The sequence below is a fragment of the Pan troglodytes genome, chromosome 4 (assembly GCF_028858775.2).
Source record: "Pan troglodytes isolate AG18354 chromosome 4, NHGRI_mPanTro3-v2.0_pri, whole genome shotgun sequence".
NCBI classification, from domain to species: domain Eukaryota; kingdom Metazoa; phylum Chordata; class Mammalia; order Primates; family Hominidae; genus Pan; species Pan troglodytes.
Genome location: NC_072402.2, coordinates 59529034 through 59548977, shown reverse-complemented (window position 1 = coordinate 59548977; position 19944 = coordinate 59529034). Strand labels below are relative to the sequence as shown.

At 39.3% G+C, this 19944-nt stretch overlaps 1 protein-coding gene across 2 annotated transcripts in view; it reads right to left on the bottom strand.

Annotated features, from left to right (window-relative positions):
• Positions 1-475: 475 nt before the first annotated feature.
• Positions 476-19944, bottom strand: part of CDC20B (cell division cycle 20B) — a 59881-nt gene continuing 40412 nt past the window's right edge. Inside the window, exons 7-12 of one of the 2 annotated variants that reach the window (XM_009449161.5) lie at positions 15899-16095; positions 14737-14831; positions 12280-12505; positions 7915-8040; positions 7292-7409; positions 1637-1823 (exon numbers count right to left, since the gene is read on the bottom strand). In XM_009449161.5, the coding sequence (XP_009447436.1) occupies positions 1723-1823; positions 7292-7409; positions 7915-8040; positions 12280-12505; positions 14737-14831; positions 15899-16095 (863 nt within the window). In that variant the 3' untranslated portion in view covers positions 1637-1722. Of the gene's footprint in view, positions 1824-7291; positions 7410-7914; positions 8041-12279; positions 12506-14736; positions 14832-15898; positions 16096-19944 lie in introns of both variants that reach the window. The other variant, XM_001147385.7, reaches the window with a different exon arrangement.

Sequence of the window (19944 nt, the reverse complement as noted above, 5' to 3'; positions counted from 1 at the left end):
TAAACATTGTCTTACAGTTAATACCTGGCGTATTAGGAAGATCAAATTAAAACCATTAAAGAAGAGTGTGCATTGCAGAAAACTATCACATCTGTGGCTTTCAGTGGCCTAAAATTTTCTAAGGCAAGAATTACTAACATTACCAAACAGATCGAAATTTAAAAAACAGGGAAAATAGAAATATATATTGACAAATTAACACTAATTTAATAGAAGAGTCCTAAACTCCCCTGGTATATACTATTCTACTTTTGAATTCTTAAAGTTTTTGTTTTGTTGTGTTGATTTTGGGGGCATAGGGAATAGGTATGTATTAGTAAAAAAAATTCATGTCAAAGCAAAAAAAAAAAATCAACCAATATTTGATATCTGGCATATGCAGAACATATGAAGGAGCACCAAAAAATATAACGCATGCTCCCTCAAGCCCTCAATTCAAACTCCTCAGGATGTTAAAACAAAACAACCAACGATTCAAACAGTAATAAAAGATTTTTTTAAACAGCTATAATAGTATAATAATACCAAATAGATGATACAGGCTAATGCCAAGAACTCAAACCCAGGTAACATAATTTCAAAACACTTCCTGGAGAGGTTAGGACTTGTGTGGGTGTGTAAAGGAAAAGGAGAGAGAAGCAAGAATTCAGATTAGAAGAAAAGCTCCAATAAGGCAAGAAATCACAAGACTTAGCCAAAGTCTTAATATAGGAGATGAATGGGAATTAACATTCAAAAGACAGAACAGCGAACTGATCAAGTTTGAAGGAACCTTAGCAGTGATCAAATTCCTATCCTTGCAGATGTTGCAACACATCCAAGGTTACAGGGTGTATTTATGGCAGAGCCAAGGCAAGAACAGATCTCCTAACTTCCAGTCCTGGGCTGAGAACTCCAGAGGTTGAGGTCAAAGGTGTTTGGTAATAGGTTGTCCTTGAGAGTTGATGAGCAGGGGACTGAGAGGATCAGCACAGGACTTTTAGATGTTCAACCTAGCAGTGGTGTGGAGTCAAGAGGATCAGTTCTAAGACAATTACAGCAGACTGGCTGTCAGGCACACAGGATGTGACTAGGTGAAGCAAAAGAAAAGAGAGCAAAGGGTGAACTGAGGAAGCACAGAGCAGAATAATCAGGAGGTTCCCTGAGTGGGAGACCAGGATAAGGATGAGACCATCAGGAGGGGAAAGGGATTCCTACAGAACTGATTTTTAGAGAGAGCAATATGCATGCTTAACATACTGCCTAGCATATAGTGAGATTTTAATAAGTGTTTTTCAAGTGAATGAGTTGTGTTTTCAATGTGTTGAGATTGAGCTAAAGACAGGAAAGTATGTCAAAAGGGAACTATCCTGAGGCAATCAGAAATATGAGGTTTGGAGCTGGGGAGAAAAGTCATACGGGAAAGAAGTAGAAATCTTTGCTATAGATGTTATTCTGAATAAAGTAGTGAAAATGAATCTCTAGAAAGGGGTAAGAATGGGAGGAAGAAGAGGAGGGGGAGGAAGAGGGGCAGAAAGAAGAAAGCAGAGAAGAAAAGAAGCGGATCTCTGGGAAGCAGAGCAAGTAAAGCAATCTGCAAAAGAAGAACAGGAGAACAGGCATTCACATCAAGAAGAGTATTTCAACTTGTTTGATACTCATAAAAACCCCATGGAGAAGACATAGCCAACATCATCATCTTCACTTAGAAATAAGGAAACTGAAACCTAGAGGGGCTGGGTGCTAGTAGCAATTCCATACAGAGGCCGTCCCATCAGCTGCAGCAGAAAACACCCGGGTCTGGTCTGGACTCAAAGCCAGGTGCAGCACTCTGCCCCTGTGGCCTGGGGGAAGAAGGAAAGACAGTTCATACTCCTCCACGTTACATGGGCTGCTGCTCAGGATTGTAGGCAATGTAAGTTGGGGCCATGAGTCCCATCCCAGGATAAAGGGCTTTCCCACACCCACCAGGTTCAGAGCTGCCACCAACTGAGCCATGCTGGGAGACAGCAGTCAGGGCCGACTGGGACAGTTTTCTCCCTCAGTGCTCTTGCCCCTGTATCAGTGTCCTGTGGCTGCCATAACAAATTACCACCCATTGGGTGGCTTAAAACAACAGAAATTGATTCTCACAGTTCTGGAGATGGGAAGTCTGAAATCATGGGGTCACAGGGGCTGTGCTCCCTAGGGAGGCTCTCGAGGGGATTCCATGCTTTGCAGCTATTGGCAGTCATTGATTTGTGGCCACATCACTCCAGGCTCTGCCTCTGAGACCACATCTCCTCCTCTTCTGTGTGTCTTTTCTCCTCTGTGTGTCTCTCACAAGGATACTTGCCATTGGATTTAGGGCCACCTGGATAATCCAGGATGATTTTATTTCCAGATCCTTAATGACATCTCCAAATGCAATATTTCTAAATAGGTCCCAGTCTGAGGTTCCAGAGATTTAGCATGGGTATCCTTTAGGAGACCATTTATCAGCCTACCACACCCTTCATGCCCTATACTGTTGTTAGTTCTGTCTTCTCTAATCCAACCATTCCTACGAATGACAGTGCTATGCTCCTGCCACATATCCCAGCCCTCCCCCAGAAGTATCCCACTGGGCCCCAGGTTTCAATAAACTAATCAGATAAACTGAAGCAGCTTAATGAAAAAGGACTCAAAAAGCTCTCCCACAGAGCATGCATGAGCCACACTTAGGAAATTCTGGAGACAATACTTCTCCTTCTGTTAAATTATTATTTGCCAAAGAACATTCTATGGCACAGTAGTCCTATGGGAGGTTAATAGGTATTAAAAATGAAAAGACTGTTTAATGTTCATACTAATTTGGAAGCTTTGAGTTAAGAAAATTAAACATTTCCTTATTTCAGGATTTCTTCATTTTAGGACTACTAGAAGCATTACAAATGTTTCAGAGATGAGGCAACAATAGGCAGTACTTCTCAGATTTATCTGACCACAGAGTTCTTTTAATTTGAGCATCTCAAGGGCTAGTGCTCCTTGGAAAATGCTTTGCAAAATCTGGCCCAATCCAACAGTGACTTTAATGATCAAAACTTTAGGCCAAAATAGGTGAAGCTGACTCTATGAAAGGAGCCTGAGGCTAGGAGAATGAGGGAGGAAAGGAGGTCAGATATGGTTTTGAGTGGGTAGGTATTTGTGGGCACAGCTGAAATCAAAGTAGATGGGTGGTCACTGCTCAAAGGACCAGTACTGCCTACGACTCAATTGAGAGCTGGAATTTCAGAAATGATCGTGTACTCTGATACAAGGTTCTCAGCAGAAAGGAGTGTGAAAACACTATTCCACTCCCAAGAGAGACATATTTGAGATGCTTATTCTTCTACACACATCACTCCCAACACTCTCCTTTATGCCTGTCCACGTGCATGCGCATGCACACACACACGCACACACACACCACACACACGCGCACCAGTAAAGGATGCCTCCAAGGGGACATGGGCTTGGCCCTGGGTGTGTTGGGACATAAAAAAGTTTACATTTATAACGACAATGCAGGCCCCTTATTTTATAGGTGAGGGAAAAGATTTGGGGATACCAAATGTATTGCCCAAGGTCACACAGCTAATTCATGACAGAGCCAGAACTAGGATCCAATTCAATGCTGTGACTATTCAGACCACACTCCAAACCCTGATGAAAGAATCTCTTTTTTTTTATGGAAGACCACTGTCTATTATTTAAAAAATAATAAGCCATATAAATGAAAAGCAACTTGATTTAGTTGTTTTAAAAGGATAAATATAGGAGACGGACACAGTGGCACACGCCTGCAGTCCCAGCTACTCAGGAGGGTCACCTGAAGCAAGGTGTTTAAGGCTACAGTGCACTATGATCAAGCCTGTGAATAGCCACTGCACTCCAGCCTGGGCAACATAGAAAGATCCAGCCTCCTAAAAAGAAGAGGATAAATATACAATAGAACATTACTCTAATGCTTTTATTTATTTATTTATTTTGAGACAGGGTCTCACTCTGTCACCCAGACTGGAGTGCAGTGGTGCAAACACAGCTCACTGCAGCCTCAACCTCCTGGACTCAAGTGATCCTTCCACCTCAGCCTCTCAAATAGCTGGGACTATAGAGTGTGCCACCATGTCTGGCTAATTTTTGTAATTTTTCTAGAAATGGAGTCTCACTATGTTGCCCAGGCTGCGCTAATGCTTTTAAATTAATAAGAAAGAAGTCTATTCAATAAATGTAATAGGTAATAAATATGCCTTCACTCTTTTGCGTTATGATGAAGAAGAGAAAAAGGGAAAAGGAATAACGGTGGGGGGAAATTCCAATCTTTTCCAAAGCATGTACTGAAAACTATCTTGACTTAAAAACTGGAAAGCTACTTCTAGAATTTGTTAGGAAAATGGCATTTGGACTGGACGCAAAGACATTCTTGAAGTTTTTCTCTCACATCAGTGACAATCTTAATTTACCAGATAGTGAGAAATGTCGTCTTTATCTCAGACAAAGGTCCTTTTTAGGGTTTATTTTCTCAAGTTCTAAGAATACAGACACTGAAAGCATGAAAACGTTGTCTTCTTTCTGCAACTATAGTCATAAATGAGACCACATATTGATACATGGAATGAGGAAACCAAGCCAAAGGCCAGATCTCACCCTATAAGCTAAAAAGCTACCTACTCCTATTTCAAAGCTTAAAAATTACAACTCTTGAGTAGGTGGGAATAATCATAAGTTACCTTTCTTCTGTAGTCAGGTGGATGAGGTCTCTTTAACTGAAATTTTCCCCCCAAAAAAAAATCATGACTATGGTTAACAGGGTACAGCTTAGTAAAGGTGTGACCAGAATCTAGAATAGTTTTGTTCCAAACTTTGTGACCACAATCCACAGCCAAAACTATATTTTATGTAGCAACCCCATACACAGGCATGTACATGTACTACATAAGTTTCATAAAATACTACTTAATTTTCCATTTTCCCATCCTATACTATTCTATTTCACTTTTTATTGCTGATCTTGACTCACTACATTCATAATCCAATGGTCATGACCCCCAGTTTGAAGACCCTGATCCAGATCTCAGTCATCAGGTGTATGTCAAGAGCGCTGTTCTTGACCCACAATGGAAACACAGCCTCACAACGAAAGCCATAAAAATTAAATACCTAGGCCAGGGGACACAGCAGTGCTCCCTCAGTGTGTTCATGGAACAAGTACTTCAAGATGTCCCCCACTACAGATTTCCCAAATGTGTTTGGGAAACAACAAATGCTATCACCTTCTCTTGGTGATGCACAACACACATAATCTATCCAAGCCTTTGGAAGGTCCTTAAGAAAGAAAACAGTGGCCAGGCCTGGTGGCTCATACCTATACTCCCAGCACTTTGGGAGGCCGAGGTGGGTGGATCACCTAAGGTCAGGAGTTCGAGACCAGCCTGGCCAACATGGAGAAACCCCATCTCTACTAAAAATACACACAAAAATTAGCCAGGCGTGGTAGTTGGCGCCTGTAGTCCCAGCTACTTGGGAGGCTGAGGCAGGAGAATCGCTTGAACTTGGGAGGCGGAGGTTGCAGTGAGCCGAGATGGTGCCATTGAACTTCAGCCTAGGCAACAGAGTGAGACTCTGGCTCAAAAAAAATAAATAAAAAGAAAAAGAAAAGAAGAAGAAAAAACTGTTCTAGCTTAACCCCAAATTTCCAAACTTACTGACCATATGGTATGTTTTTGTATTAACAACTTTGTATGTATGTTTTGTATAACTGTTAAACACTTTTGAGAAATACTGTATGTAGAAGAAACTAATGGGTTAGAGATGAAAATGAGTGTCTAAGAGCTCAAAAGTAACCTCATCTCCAACTATAAGCATTTTAAGAGAAAAGGTTAAATGCACTCTTGGAAATTCTAATATTAATGAAAAAATTCGCAAGGAGTTAAAACTAAAGTACTTATAGCTTGTAAGGACCAGAGAAACAAGGAAATACACCTGGTAAGTACATTCTTTATTCTAAGCATCAGCAAATTGATTTGAATATCCTATCACATGCCCCCACCTAGCTGAAGGGCATACCTAGCTGCTGGAATTAGTTTTGTAAACAACCAGGTTTTAAGGCTTGATTTACAATACTTCTCTAATCTGAAAAGGTCCAGGGAATTGCATGTCTTCTGATTAAAAATATGAGGATTGACTCATGCTCTTCCTACACTTGCACCTGATCACCAAAATGGCTCTGCTAAGAGTTCCCTGTATTCTGATCCAGGCCACAGAGTGTGACAGCTGAAGAATACAAAGGTCATTCTGAGGCTGAGGTCCAGTCGGGCTCATCATCAGAGGCAGGAAGTCTATCTGATAAGGCTGTTTCATTGTTGCCCATTAATATTCTCAGAATCTCCAAAGAGAGTCATGGTATTATCACTACCTAACATTGCATATATTTGTTTTCTGCATGTCTCCTCTCACAAAAGCGTAGGCTCCCTGAGGGCAACAACATTGTCTCTCTTGTTCACCTGTGTATCCCCAGCACCCCAAAAAGTACCTCCCACATAATAGATGCTTCATAAATAAATAATCAATAAGTAAATCTCAGGGATTGGCCAGGAGGCCAGGTGAGTGAACAGAGGAAAAAGACGGGATATATAATCAGAGTTCTACAAGAGATTGGATGCCGGTGCCCTGTTCTTGCATCGACCACCAGTTTTGTCTTCCTGTTTCCCTGGGCTGGGTAGAGGAGATATTCTACTCACCCTTGAGCCCCCTTTAACATTCTAGATTGCACAAAAGAGGATTTAAGGCCCAGAGGACAGGGCCTGGGTCTTGCTCCCCATCATGGGGTCTTTCTCTCAAGAAGTACCCAGTAAAAGTTTGTAGAACGAAGCTGAGAAGAGTAGTGGTCTATCTTGAAAGGGCAGATGTTCACAGAGGAAGCTCATGGTCATTAGTGGCCTCCTGACACATAATGTCTTGCCCTTTCAGATCGCTTTATCTTCCACCCATTCTACACCGCTGGTTTTTCTTCAAAATAAGATGATTTGTGATGCTAACTCGAGTTCAAAAACTGCCCAAGATCACCACTCCATCATTCATATACATATGCAAGGAGGAGATGACTTAATTTAAAGTGATGAACAATCTTAGGCAAATTCAGAAACATTCAACTATACGCTCTCTGAGGTAGGGTGGATGTAGGACTTTTTCCTCTGATGAAATATGTACTTAGAAAAACCAGAAGGAGAAAATCTTTCATTCAGGGCTTTTCCCCCCAACAACAGCTCACTTTGCTATAGGTGCATGGCATTTTACTCACCCATTTGCTTACCAAAAAACCCACCTGACCTGGACACAGTGGGACAGGTCCACACAGTCACATCATTCTTGGGAGTACCTTGGCCAGTTGCAATCTCCTTTGTCTTAGGTAGCCAGATTAAGGAACAAATCTGTAATAATGATCAAAAATAGAGAATTCTTGCAATTTCTGATTCCTTATGAATATAGTTAAACTGGTTACAGGCAGTATGCACTGTCCATGACCCAACCTCCAGTACAGCTGGGGTAGGATGTTAAAGAAATTACAACCATTCTAGGAAAGTTTATCCCAAGGCAACAAAGGACCAAGTATACAAATAGGCTTAGGTGCAATAAATTGAAGAATTTAAGTGAACTGTGATCATTGGCCAGGAAGAGCCAGCCTACTCTCAAAGTTCATGGTCAAAGCAGTGATGGGAAAGAAAGGAAATGTGAAAAAAAGAAAACACAAATTTTATTAACTTTGAACTCACAAATGAAGAGGTTTTTACAATAAAAAGAAACTCTTGAGAACTCAAATTCCTTATGGACTCAATAGAGAAAGAGAGCTTGTTGGGGGCATAGGCTCTGTCATAAACTATTTTCACAAGATTCCAGAAGATCAAAATGAAGATGAAGCCCAGAGGAGATATTAACCTGTGAGTTTGTGCTTGGGGTCTGGATGCTCTTCCCAGCATTTATATCCAAGATGTGTAAGCATCCATCCTTCATTCCTCCTCCAATGGCAAGGACCCCAGACTGCCAGGGACACCAATCCATGGCCTTTAAAATTTCACATAATAGCACAGACAGGTCAGCTTCAAAGAAGGTGCACTCATGAATGTGATGCACTTAGGTAAGCAGCAAGTCCCCACGTCTGCACCTGTCACAGCTCTCCTGGGCCTGCTATCTAAAGGCAGGAGCAACTGCACCCTCCAGAGATTACTCCTCAGGGACTAGCAGTCACTTCTGGAAGGGAAGGTACCTAATACGACTCAAATGATGATAACAATTGTGGATTTTTTAACATAGACTATGCAATAACAGTTGAAAAACTACATGCAATACATCCTATGGGGCAAAAATCTGCTGCTGGGATAGTTCACATGTGCCCTTGCAAATTGGCTCTGAAAATGCAGGCTTTCTCTGATTTGTCTACCTGTGTCCTTATGTTCCAGGTGGTGGTCAGATAAGAGAAAAGAGAACTATATGTGATTGCTCACAACTCAACAGTCTCAAGCACTTCAAATCTTAAAGCAGTTCAGAAAATAAAATTGCCTTCTATTTATTTATAATTATAGTTAATTCTAAAAAATAGGATTTAGTATCACACATTTATATTGATAATTGAAATTACTAATAATAATCACTTTAAAGGACATTTTAACAAATACTACAGTTATATGTATCTGTGTATCCTTATCAATCATCTTGGTAACTACCCTCATTTTTGCATCTTCTCTTCTACACATAAAAATATTTTATAAAGTAGCAAACATCGTGTTTATACTATTTGATTATTTTCTGTTGTTTTCACCTATCGTATAAACAGTTTACCACATTTTAATATACTTTTCACAATTATAATTTTTAACAATCCCATAATATTCCATCATGTTGTTATATCCTGATTAATTTTTGTTCTGCTAATGCTGGACCTGTTTTGGTTTTTTGTTGTATTGTGGTTTGATTTGTATTGGGTTGGGTTAATTTTTTTTGGAAAGGAGTATTTTTTTTGTTTTTGTGCGTGTGTTTTATTTGTTGTTTGCTCTCATAAAGTACATTGTAATGAATATATTCTACATGTCTTTTTTTCTAACAAATTTTTTAAGTAAATTCCAAGGTTCAAAAGAGTTGACATAAAGTTTTCCAAGCAGTTATAACTTTTTACAGCACCAGCATCCAATGAGTATACTAATTTCACCCTGGCTAAAGGTTACATGAAGTTAAAAATGTTATTTTACATCTAGTGAAATTAAAATAATTACAAAACAGATTATAAGGGTAATTTATTTTCTTCTTAGCAAGAATGAACTTTTTTCTGTGTATTTATGTTCCTCTAGCACTTCCCACCATGTGAATTTTTTGCCATTTAAGCACCTACATCTTAACGCTTTTCTTACAAGTTTGAGTCCATTTTTTAAAAACATACATCTGAATATACAATAGTTGCTCTCATTCTTCATTTAACCAACTTGCTAAATTTACCAAAGTTCTCCACTCCTTCTGTAAAACATATTTACTCCTACCCATAGCATGCTAGTCTTCTGTTCTCTAGAATGCTCCACACTTCTGCTCCCACTAATTAAGCTGTGGGTTTATAGGGCCCACTGTGTTTTGCCAAACCTGTTTATGACAGGTGAACTTGTTATTATAACTGTGATTTCATCAAATTACATGTAAATGTTTAATTAAATCACCTACTTTATTTGGACTAAAGATGATTGTTACTTCTATGAACTAAATTAAACAATTTGGAAGCCTTTTCTCTTTTTTTTTTTTTTAAGACACAGTCTCACTCTGTTGCCGAGGATGGAGTGCAGTGTTACCACAAAGGGCCAATGAAGCCTCGATCTCCCTGGGGCTCAAGTGATCCACCTACCGCAGCCTCCCAAAGTGCTGGGATTACAGGCATGAGCCACTGCACCTGGCCTCACTCTATTTTAAAGATTCTGCGGCAGATTGTATTTTCCAAAGATAACTACAACACTGTCTTTCATCCACCAAGTCTTTCTAAGCCTCGCCCATTCCCTCCATCAATAGGTACAATCTAATTCCTCTACCTTTGAATGTGGGACTTGTGACTATCCTGGAACCAATAAATGTGACAAAAGTGACACTGCATGAATTGCAAAATTGGGTTATATTAATAAAAGGTGTTACCGCTTTCACCTTGCTCTCTGAAGCACTGGACCTATTGCCCTGAAGCACAAACTCCAACTGGCTTGAGGCAACCATGTTGTGAGGAAACCCAAATCAGCCCACACAACATGAAGATGCTCTGGAATTACAAGAAGGAGCATGCCCAGGCAGCCGGCAAACAAGTGGTCCAGCCTCCCACACTTTTAGCTTCCGATGCTGTCTGACTGCAACCTCATGAGTGATCCTGAGCCAGAACTACTCAGATGACATTTTCCCAGAATCCTTACCCAGGAAACCATAAAAGATAATGAAATGATTATTGTTTTAAGCCACTAAGTTTTTGAGTAATTTGTTGCACAGCAATAGATAACCAGACAGATACCACAAACAGAAACCTTGAACAATGAAATATGGTTATAGTTCATACAAGAAAGACAATGAGGAATTCTCATCAGCCTACCTACACTCAAAGTAGAGGTCTTGGTCTCATATGGTGAATTAATGTACGGTTTAATAAATCTGGTGAATGTAATGTTTTCAGTCAAAATAAAATATCTACAATATATATCATAAGTTAAAGTTCCCTGCTTTAATTGTCTTTTTCAAATAACCATTCTCCACCTCTGATTAGGCTGGAGAAGAGGGCTATTTCACAGAACACAAAATTTTGCAATTTCAAGAGGCTCAGAAATTCCCCTGAGCCCATGGGCCCCAGTTTTACCATATGATGGATAATAATTTTTTATATTTATTAATAATCATTTCCTTAAATATCCTATACTTCCAGATAGCTTTTATAATAAATATTTTGGCAAAACTAGAAGCTACACCATGAGAGGAATCACGCACATGTCAACCTGCAAAGTCTACTCCTGCTCCACCAGTTGGTTAGCTGGTGACTGAAGAGACACGACTGGTGACTGTTCAGTGATTCCCCAGGTGCTGACTGCCAGGAGGCTTGGCTTGCTCTGGTTTCCGGAGACTCTCTCTTAGTGAAAAGGATTCCCATTTAGTAGTTCACTGCATCAGATTTTTGACAACAAGGCATTTAAAAAGGTAACTTGTCTTGCTTGGCTTGGGTTTTCAACTATTTTTTTGTTTTGTTTTTGTATGTTGTTTTCAGACAGCGTATTTTACATATATTTTGCCTACTTTCTTCAAGTCATGAATACTGGGAATTTGGACCGATCATCATTCTCAATATCCTGTAGACATGAAAAACTACAAGCCAGGAATATTGGGCCAGCACAATGTAGTGGCAGCAGTCACTATATATTTCAACCTATATTAGGAAGCCCTGTAATAACTTTTAAATCCTCTTGTAATAAATTTGCTTACTGTTAATAAGGTAGAACCATTTCTTTGCTCTGTGAGTGACATATATTCTGGGACTACGTTGAGGTCAAGACACATCTGCGTCACCAAGTCCTCAAGAAGGAAACTATGGAATTTTTTTACTAGAAATAAGAATTTAAAAGAGAAATAAATAATTATGCAGAACATGGTGGAGCATTGATCTAACTCCACAGCACCCTGCCATCTTCTGACAGTTGATCTCTTTTCTTACGTGTGAGCTTGTGACCCAGGCCCATCAGTGTGCCCATCTCTCTGGCCACAGTTATTAACTGAGAGATGAGAATGTGACCAAAGGCAGACTAGGGTCCTCCCTGGCACATTTCCACCAGAGTTATAAGGAAAAATGGCTTCTTATCCAGCGCCCATCTGGAAGAATCTGAATCTGAAGCTGCCAAGAGCCATCTTGCCCAGAAAATGAAGTCTGAAGGAAGAATGAAACCAGAGATAAGCAGAGCCAAGAGCTAAAAAGATGGGCCCAAATGACATTACTCAAAGCCTTAGATCCAGCTGATATTTAAAACCAGCTGTATGTACCCAGGACTCCAAAGTTACAAGAAAAAAATAGATTTACTTTTTTGCTTAAGCTTAAGTTCGACTTTGGTTTCAGTCACCTACAACTAAAAAATCTGACCAGTGGAAAGTATAAATAGGGTTGTCTTTCAGGAGAGTGATGACAAACTCCAAAGCAAATTCTAGAGAAAGAAAAATCTCAAAATATTGGCTTAATGATTTTCTTTTTATATGTGAAGGATACCCAGTGGCCTCTGCGTAACAGGAAACCTAGAAATCTATTGGGTTTCTTACCTTGACTGCTGTAGACTGGGGTATGACTTTCAGCGGCTGGCCCTGTGCACTGGCACCTGGATCGTGGGGCCATATTGTCAGCAGTCCATCACTGCAGCCACTGGAAAGCAGCCTGCCATCCGGTGACCACTTCAGAGCACACACAGCTTGCTTGTGGCGAAGTGTTCCAACATGATGCTGGGCTACCCGAACATCGTGATGATAAACACGCCCCAGTCTTGACCCACTGCGAGTTTACGTAACAAAAAAATTAAGCCCTGTTGCTACATAAACATTTGAAAACATGGAGGAAAGCATAGTTCAAAGTAAAACTTCTGAAAGACCCCTAGGACAGATTCAAAACACAGGTGGAGATTCCTTGGGTTAATAAGGATGGAGTGTTCTGCCTGGAGTATTCTTTTCACAAGTGAAATTGATTTGTCTGGCAGAGTTTGAAATCTAGATTTTAAAATATCCTTTGATAGATGTTTCTAATGACTTTAATCTGATGTAAGCAGAGATGGAAAAATAAGCTGAGAAGATTACCAGATTTTCCCAAATAGTAGTTTATATACGGGACCTAGGAAATATTAACACTTTTCTGCAACTTTGAATATTTCAGATTATCTCAACAAAATGGCTTCAGTATATATTTATAGTAAAATGTTAGACATAGAAAAAGGAAATAAATATCTAACAGGTAGAGTCCTATTAACCTATAGATCCATTCTTAGTTTTGCTAAAGAACTAAACTTCTTTGTAAAAGAAGTTTAAAACCAATTGAATGTCACAGCAAACTGCAATATGATTCCTAATCAGTGGATAATGTCTCCATTCATGCTCAGTGATGTGAATCTAAACAACTAAAGATCACATCACTTTTTCAAAGATAATGAACGCTTTCTGGATTAATTTAATTTTCTCTAAGGAGTAAGTAAATGATGTTCCACAATTATTTCAGACATTTCTCAAAGTCCAGTGTCGCATTGTTTAAAACTATGCAATGCTGAACAGCATTGTGATTAACAATATAGGCTCTGGAGCCAGACCAGCTGGGTTATTCCAACTCCATCACTTACTAACCATGTGACTTCAGGCTAGTGTCTTAGTTTAATTTGAAAAAACAAAATTGAGGATAAGAGACCACCTTATCATGTTACTGCAGTGATTAAAATGAAATTACACACATAAAAAGTATAGCACAGTGCCTGGCACAGAGTAGTCTGAAAATGTTAGCTGCTATTATTACAAGAAAGGATCTGCTCAGTTTCCTCGTGGATAATGAAACTAAATTTTAACAATGCAGATTAGAAAAGGAGCTTGAGTACATAATTGACTGCAATAACTAAGTTGTTTTAAGACCGGCCAAAAACACAAGATATTCAAGTCTCAAGTTTACATCAAATTACTTAAATACATTTTAAAAGTCTTTGGGATGGCCAGGTGTGGTGGCTCACGCCCGTAATCCCAGCACTTTGGCAGGCCGAGGCAGGTGGATCACAAGGTCAGGAGTTCAAGACCATCCTGGCCACCATAGTGAAACCCCATCTCTACTAAAAATACAAAAATTACCCAGGCATGGTGGTGGGCGCCTGTAGTCCCAGCTACTCGGGAGGCGGAGGTTGCAGTGAGCTGAGATCACGCCACTGAACTCCAGCCTAGGTGACAGAGTGAGATTCTATGTCAAAAAAAAAAAAAAAAAAAAAAAACAGTCTTTGGGATTTATCTAACTTAAGTCTACCTTAACCTTAAGAACTACAATATGAAAATGAATGGCTATGATTAAAAGCTATATACATTTAGACCAGTTATGTAGGCTCACAGGAAAAAGTCCCTTAATTTTTCTGGTTAAAAAGAAGCAGTTAAACTAAATCACTAGTTCTCAAAGGGATGTATCATCAGCATCACTTGGGAAATGAGAAATGCCAATTATCAGCCCCTCAAGACCTAATGAATCTGAAGTCCCTCAAGTGAAGCCAGCAATCTGCATTTTGAGGAGCTCTCCAGGTGATTCTGATACATGTTCGAGTTTGAGAACTACTGAACAGGATAATCTATGAGGTTCCTTCTGCTCCAATTTCTGTGGGTCTATGAATTGGAAATGTGCCCCAGAGAGCTTAACATATTCCATAGTATAGATACTGATAGCAATAAATACTTGATTTCAGCAAAATATCCCTTTAGTACCTATTACTTAGCACAGAGAAACCTTTTGCTTGAAGGGATTTTCACATTTTATCTGAACAATTTAGTGAATCCCATGCAGAAGGCACACATGATACATGTGGCCACCAAGACACTTACATGACCAGCAGATCTGAATACCTGAGAGGGTGGGGTCATACCTGATATTAAGTCCAATGGCCTATTTTGTTTTATTTTTGATTGGTTTAGGTTTTGAATATTACAATTGTTTACTCAGGCCCCATAATCAATTGTTAATACAAACATAACTGTCTCCAACAAGACGCTTCTTACCTGCTGAGGATAAAGTGATTCCAGCTCAGAGCCCCAACTACTGACAAATGACCAAGCATATTTCTCAGCCGCTTTTTAGTTACCACATCCCATAACTGAAAAAATGAACAAGGAGAGTTATGTAGCATTGGAGTTTTCACAGCCCACTGTCTTCTCAAAGGCCTGAGAGCCAATTACTGCTGATATTGTTAGTTTTTGTACTAAGTGAAAACCCAGCACATCTAGCCAGCAGTTCTCAATTCTGACTGTGTATTAGGATCAGCTGGGGAGTCTATAACACTATGGATGCTGATGTAGTTGGTAGAGTAGAGCCTGGGGATATATGGCAGTTGTTTTAAAGCTCCCCAGGTGAATTCAATGTGCAGCCAGGGGTTGAGAATTATTACCACATTTCTAGCTCCTTCTAAATTGTGAGAATTCCAAATCTGGAAATCTACCCACAGTTACCAACAAATGTATTAATAAGATGTGGGTACCCGGACACTTCCTAGAATCAGTAATTCCACTTACTGCTAAGAGACTCCCTTCCTGCCAGCTACAGATAATATTCTGATCCACATGGGGAATGACAACTTTGGTGTAAGAAGAAATCATGACATAGACTTCACAGTATTCATTATCATTGCAGAGATGAGAAAGCAGTGAGAGAGCCATCTGTGGCCCTCCTAAGTCATTTGCACATGAGTGATATTGTTTATTCTATTGGTAATAAACAATAATAATGATACATGAGAAATCAGATAGATTGATGGAAATTTGATAAATCCCCATCTCAAGGAGCCTATCAGAAAAAAAAATTCACTCATTTTCTATAACTGTACTCTTAATCATGGCTTCAGGTGAAAAGGAGAACTGAAAGTATCTTCCTCTCTCCAAAGCTCCAAAACTGGAGATTCTACAAGCCCAACTTTAGTCTCAGAGAAAATATATTTTTAAATATGACAGAAAGATTGTGGTGGGAACTAACCAGAGTATCCTTCCGTTTTCATTAAAAACCATTCAGAAAAAAAAAAAAAAAAAAGCAGAATGTCATCTCCTTTTATTCCCCATACTTCAAGAGCCACACCTAGTTTCTCTATTTTACATTAACTTGTTATTAAAAGTCAATTATAGTGTAATAATACACAGAGAACATGATGAGAAAAAAAAAACTGGCCAGTACTTGCACTTCTCCCTCGCTGGTGCCAACTGCCAGGCAAGTTCCCTCTTTTATCCAGGACACAGAAGAGATATAGTTACAAGTGAGACTTAAGTCTATGTTTTCAATCCCATTGTCGTTCTCCCCATTCCAGATGTATACAGCAGAGCCCAGGGCTATGGCAACAAGATTCTGAAAACTCCAATCTAGGATATTCAGATCTATAAGAAAAGCACTTCAAATTAGTATAAATATACAGCCACATGAAAACATGTTCAAATAAACAACTTTATAGGTAGGGGGAAAAGACTAATACCATCCCCATGGTTAGCTGGAAAATGGAAACATGGAACCAAGAAAATCCTTAAAAGTTCAAAAATGAAAAGTGGAATAGAATCTAGTGTCAACACTCACAGTCTAATAAGCAATAATGCTTATTATTTACACTGAAATATACTTATTTAGAGCCATTTAAAGAACTTGGCAGATTCATCTACCGTTATTAGTACATGTAGACTTCGTTTAACAGATCAGCAAAAGTTAAAAGCATATGATTCTTATGGAGACACTCTTGGACCTAGGATATCTATATGGGAGATGCCACCATCATTTCTAACCAAAAACACCACGCAGCTAGAAGAGGTGGTGGTTCATGTATGATACCTACATGTTCTCAACAGTATTCTATAGCTTATACTAATAAGAAACCTTTGACTGCTAAGAGAAAACATATTTGTATGACCATTTATTAAAATATACCCTATCTTATTTCTTATCAGTCAGAAACTCCTGACTGACACGTATCAGTATAAAAGTAAGTAGCACACCAGTTCCCCTACAGTAGTTTAAACCCCTACAATACATTCCGTCCCCATGATAAATATAAACTCTGAATGAAATATAAAAAACAAACACCTGGAGACCCTGGAAAGTAAGGAAAAGCAGTAAACTAAGTAAGGGAGTCAAAATTTGGAGAAGCAACCTGGCGGAGGGTAAGTTTCCCACTTTTCTTCTTTCACACCTTTGCCCTGAGGACAGGCCCCAGTCATGGAGTGCCAGCGAAGACTCTGACAAAAAGGCCACCATCTTTCTGGTCAGAGAAACCATGGAAAAGAGCCTGAGGCATAGAATTGATACCAGTATGAGGGGAAAGTCCTAGACATGGGAAAGCCAAAAGAAAGAGATCCTCTGAGTGTAAGTATATTAATTCACACACATCTCAGCCTTATCCCTAAATCATCTACATGCAGAAGAGACTCAAATCACCTTAGCAAAGGCTTTAAGAAACGAACTGAGATTTGAAACATCCATACAAGTCTCAGCCTAGGCTCTGATCCACATGTATGAGATATAGACCCAAACCAGCATGGTCAAAGTTTAAGAAACTGATCTAAGATTTGAAACACCACCCACAAATGGCAAGACAAAACTTAAAATGTGAACCTAACTAGAACAAAAACATCAACCAGAACAAAACATCAACATTCTCCACAGGACCCAGTGACTATAACATAACATCTACAATATCCAGACACAATTCAAAATTACTGGATAAATGTAAAGGCAAAACATAACCAATAGATGAAAACTCCAAGGTGACCTAGGTATAGAAATTATCAAACAAAGACTTTAAAGCAGCCATTATATTCTCCATGAAGTGAAGAAAAACACACATGAAATGAATGAAAATTCATATGAAACTTTATATGAAGCTTTAACAGATAAACAGAAAAATCAAAAGTATTTTCTAAGTAAAGAAAATAGAAACCATAAAACAAAGCTCTAAAATGTAAATCAAATATACAAAAACCACAAAATACAAACTTTAAAATGGAAAAATATAATATCTGAAAAATTCCTTGGATACACTGAATAGCAGGATAGAGGTGATAGAGGAAAGAGTAAACTTGAATATAGATAACAGAAATTATTCAATCTAAAGAATGTGGAGAAAAAATTTGTTAAAGAATGAAGCCTCAGCGAATTATGGAATAATATCCAAAAATCTAACATATGTGTAAGTAGAGTCAGGTCCTAGAAGCAGGATAACAAGATGACCATGGGGTTCTCACCAGATACCATGGAGGCCACAGTCAATGGAACAACATCTCTTAAATGCTGGGGGTAGGGGGCAGTGGTGGATCTTTCAACCCAGAATTCTATATCCAGCAAAAATCTCATCAACTGGAAGATGGAAAATCTAACAGAAGTCTGTGCCAACTGACCTGATCTGCAAGAACTGCTAAAGGAAGCTCTTCAGGCTAAAGGGACATTATATGAAAGAGAAACTTGGATCTTCAGAAATGAAGGAGAACACTGAAATTGGTAAATATTTGGGTGAACATAGGAGCCATTTTTTCCTCTTAAGCTATTTAAATACTTTTTAAATTTTAAAACGTTTACAATTGGATGGTTTTCAGTGTATGTAAATATAAAATGCATGACAGGCCAGACACAGTGGCTCACACCTGTAATCCCAGCACTTTGGGAGGCCAAGGTGGGAGGATCACTTGAGCCCAAGGAGTTCAAGACCAGTCTGAGGAGTAAAGTAAGACCCCATCTCTACAAAAAATCAAAAAATTACCTGGGCATGGTGATATGTGCCTGTGGGCCCAGCTACTTGGGAGGCTAAGGCAGGAGGATCACTTGAGCCCAGGAGGTAGAGGCTACAGTAAGCCTCTACAGCCTCCAGCCTGAACCACTGCACTCCAGCCTGTGTGACAGAGTGAAAACCTCCCTCAAAACCTCCCTCAAAAAACAATAACAAACAAACAAACACATGACAACTACAGTAACCTAAAAAGTAGTGGGGAGTTTGAGAGACCTATGTGATTGCAAGATGTTTATATATTGTGTGACGTGTACAATAGTAACTCTACGTAGACTAAGAAAGTTAAAATTACGTTGTAATCCCTAGAAAAATGACGACAAAACACAATACAAAGAGATATAGCCAAAAAGCTAAGATCAATTAAAATAGAACAGAAGTAAAAAAAGAAAAGATGTCCAAGGAATAGGCCTTGGGTACTCCAACATTTAGAGGTCAGGGAAATGAAAGAGAAACACAAATCAGCAAAAAAGGATGAGAAAGAGTGAACAAAAAGACACTCTTGGACAAAACCCAAAAGAGTGGGATATCAAGAAGGAGGGATTGATCAGCTGTCTCAAATATAGTTGTTAGGGTTCGGTATGAAATCTAAGAAGTAACTGTTGGATTTAACAATGAGGAGTTCTTTGGTAATGTTTGGAAGAGTAGTTTCAATTGAATGATGAGACTTAAAACTTGACTAGAGTGGATTTGAGACAATATGGGGAGAGAAATAGAAAATTATAAGTATAAAGATCTTTTGAAAGTTGTACTGTCAAAGGGAGGAAAGAAAGAGGGCTGTGCGTCTGGGCATGGTGGCTCATGCCTGTAATCCCAGCACTTTGGGAGGCCAAGGCAGGCGGATCACTTGAGGTCAGGAGTTCGAGACTAGCCTGGCCAATATGGTGAAACCCCATCTCTACTAAAAATACAAAAATTAGCCAGGCATGGTGCATATGCCTGTAGCTACACGCCCAGCTACTCAAGAGGCTGAGGCATGAGAATTGCTTAAACCCAGGAGGCGGAGGCTGCAGTGAGCCACTGCACTCCAGCCTGGGTGACAAAGCAAGACTCTGTTTCAAAAAAAAGAAGGAAAGAAAAAGGGCTGTGGCTTAAAGGAAAAATGGGAACAAACATTGTTTCTTTTTAATATGAGTATAACAGTTTTTTAACATTTTTTGAAAATGCATCCTTCTTAGTTGGTCATGACAATACATTCTCTTGGAGAAGGAGCTGAAGGAATAGGGAGATAGAGAACTGTTCCCTTCAGGGATTTTTCTTTTTCCAGCTCATGCCTCTTTGTAGATATTCCATGGAGCCCAGACCCCTTCCCTCTGCTCCTCTCTCCCTCATCTAGGGAGCTTACACTGGCTCCTGGATTCAATCATAATCATCTGACCTACGGGCTAGTCCATCCTCTTTCAACTACCAGCATTCGTTTCAAATAATCTGCCAAGCTGCTTCTATGTCTGATTGTCTCCTT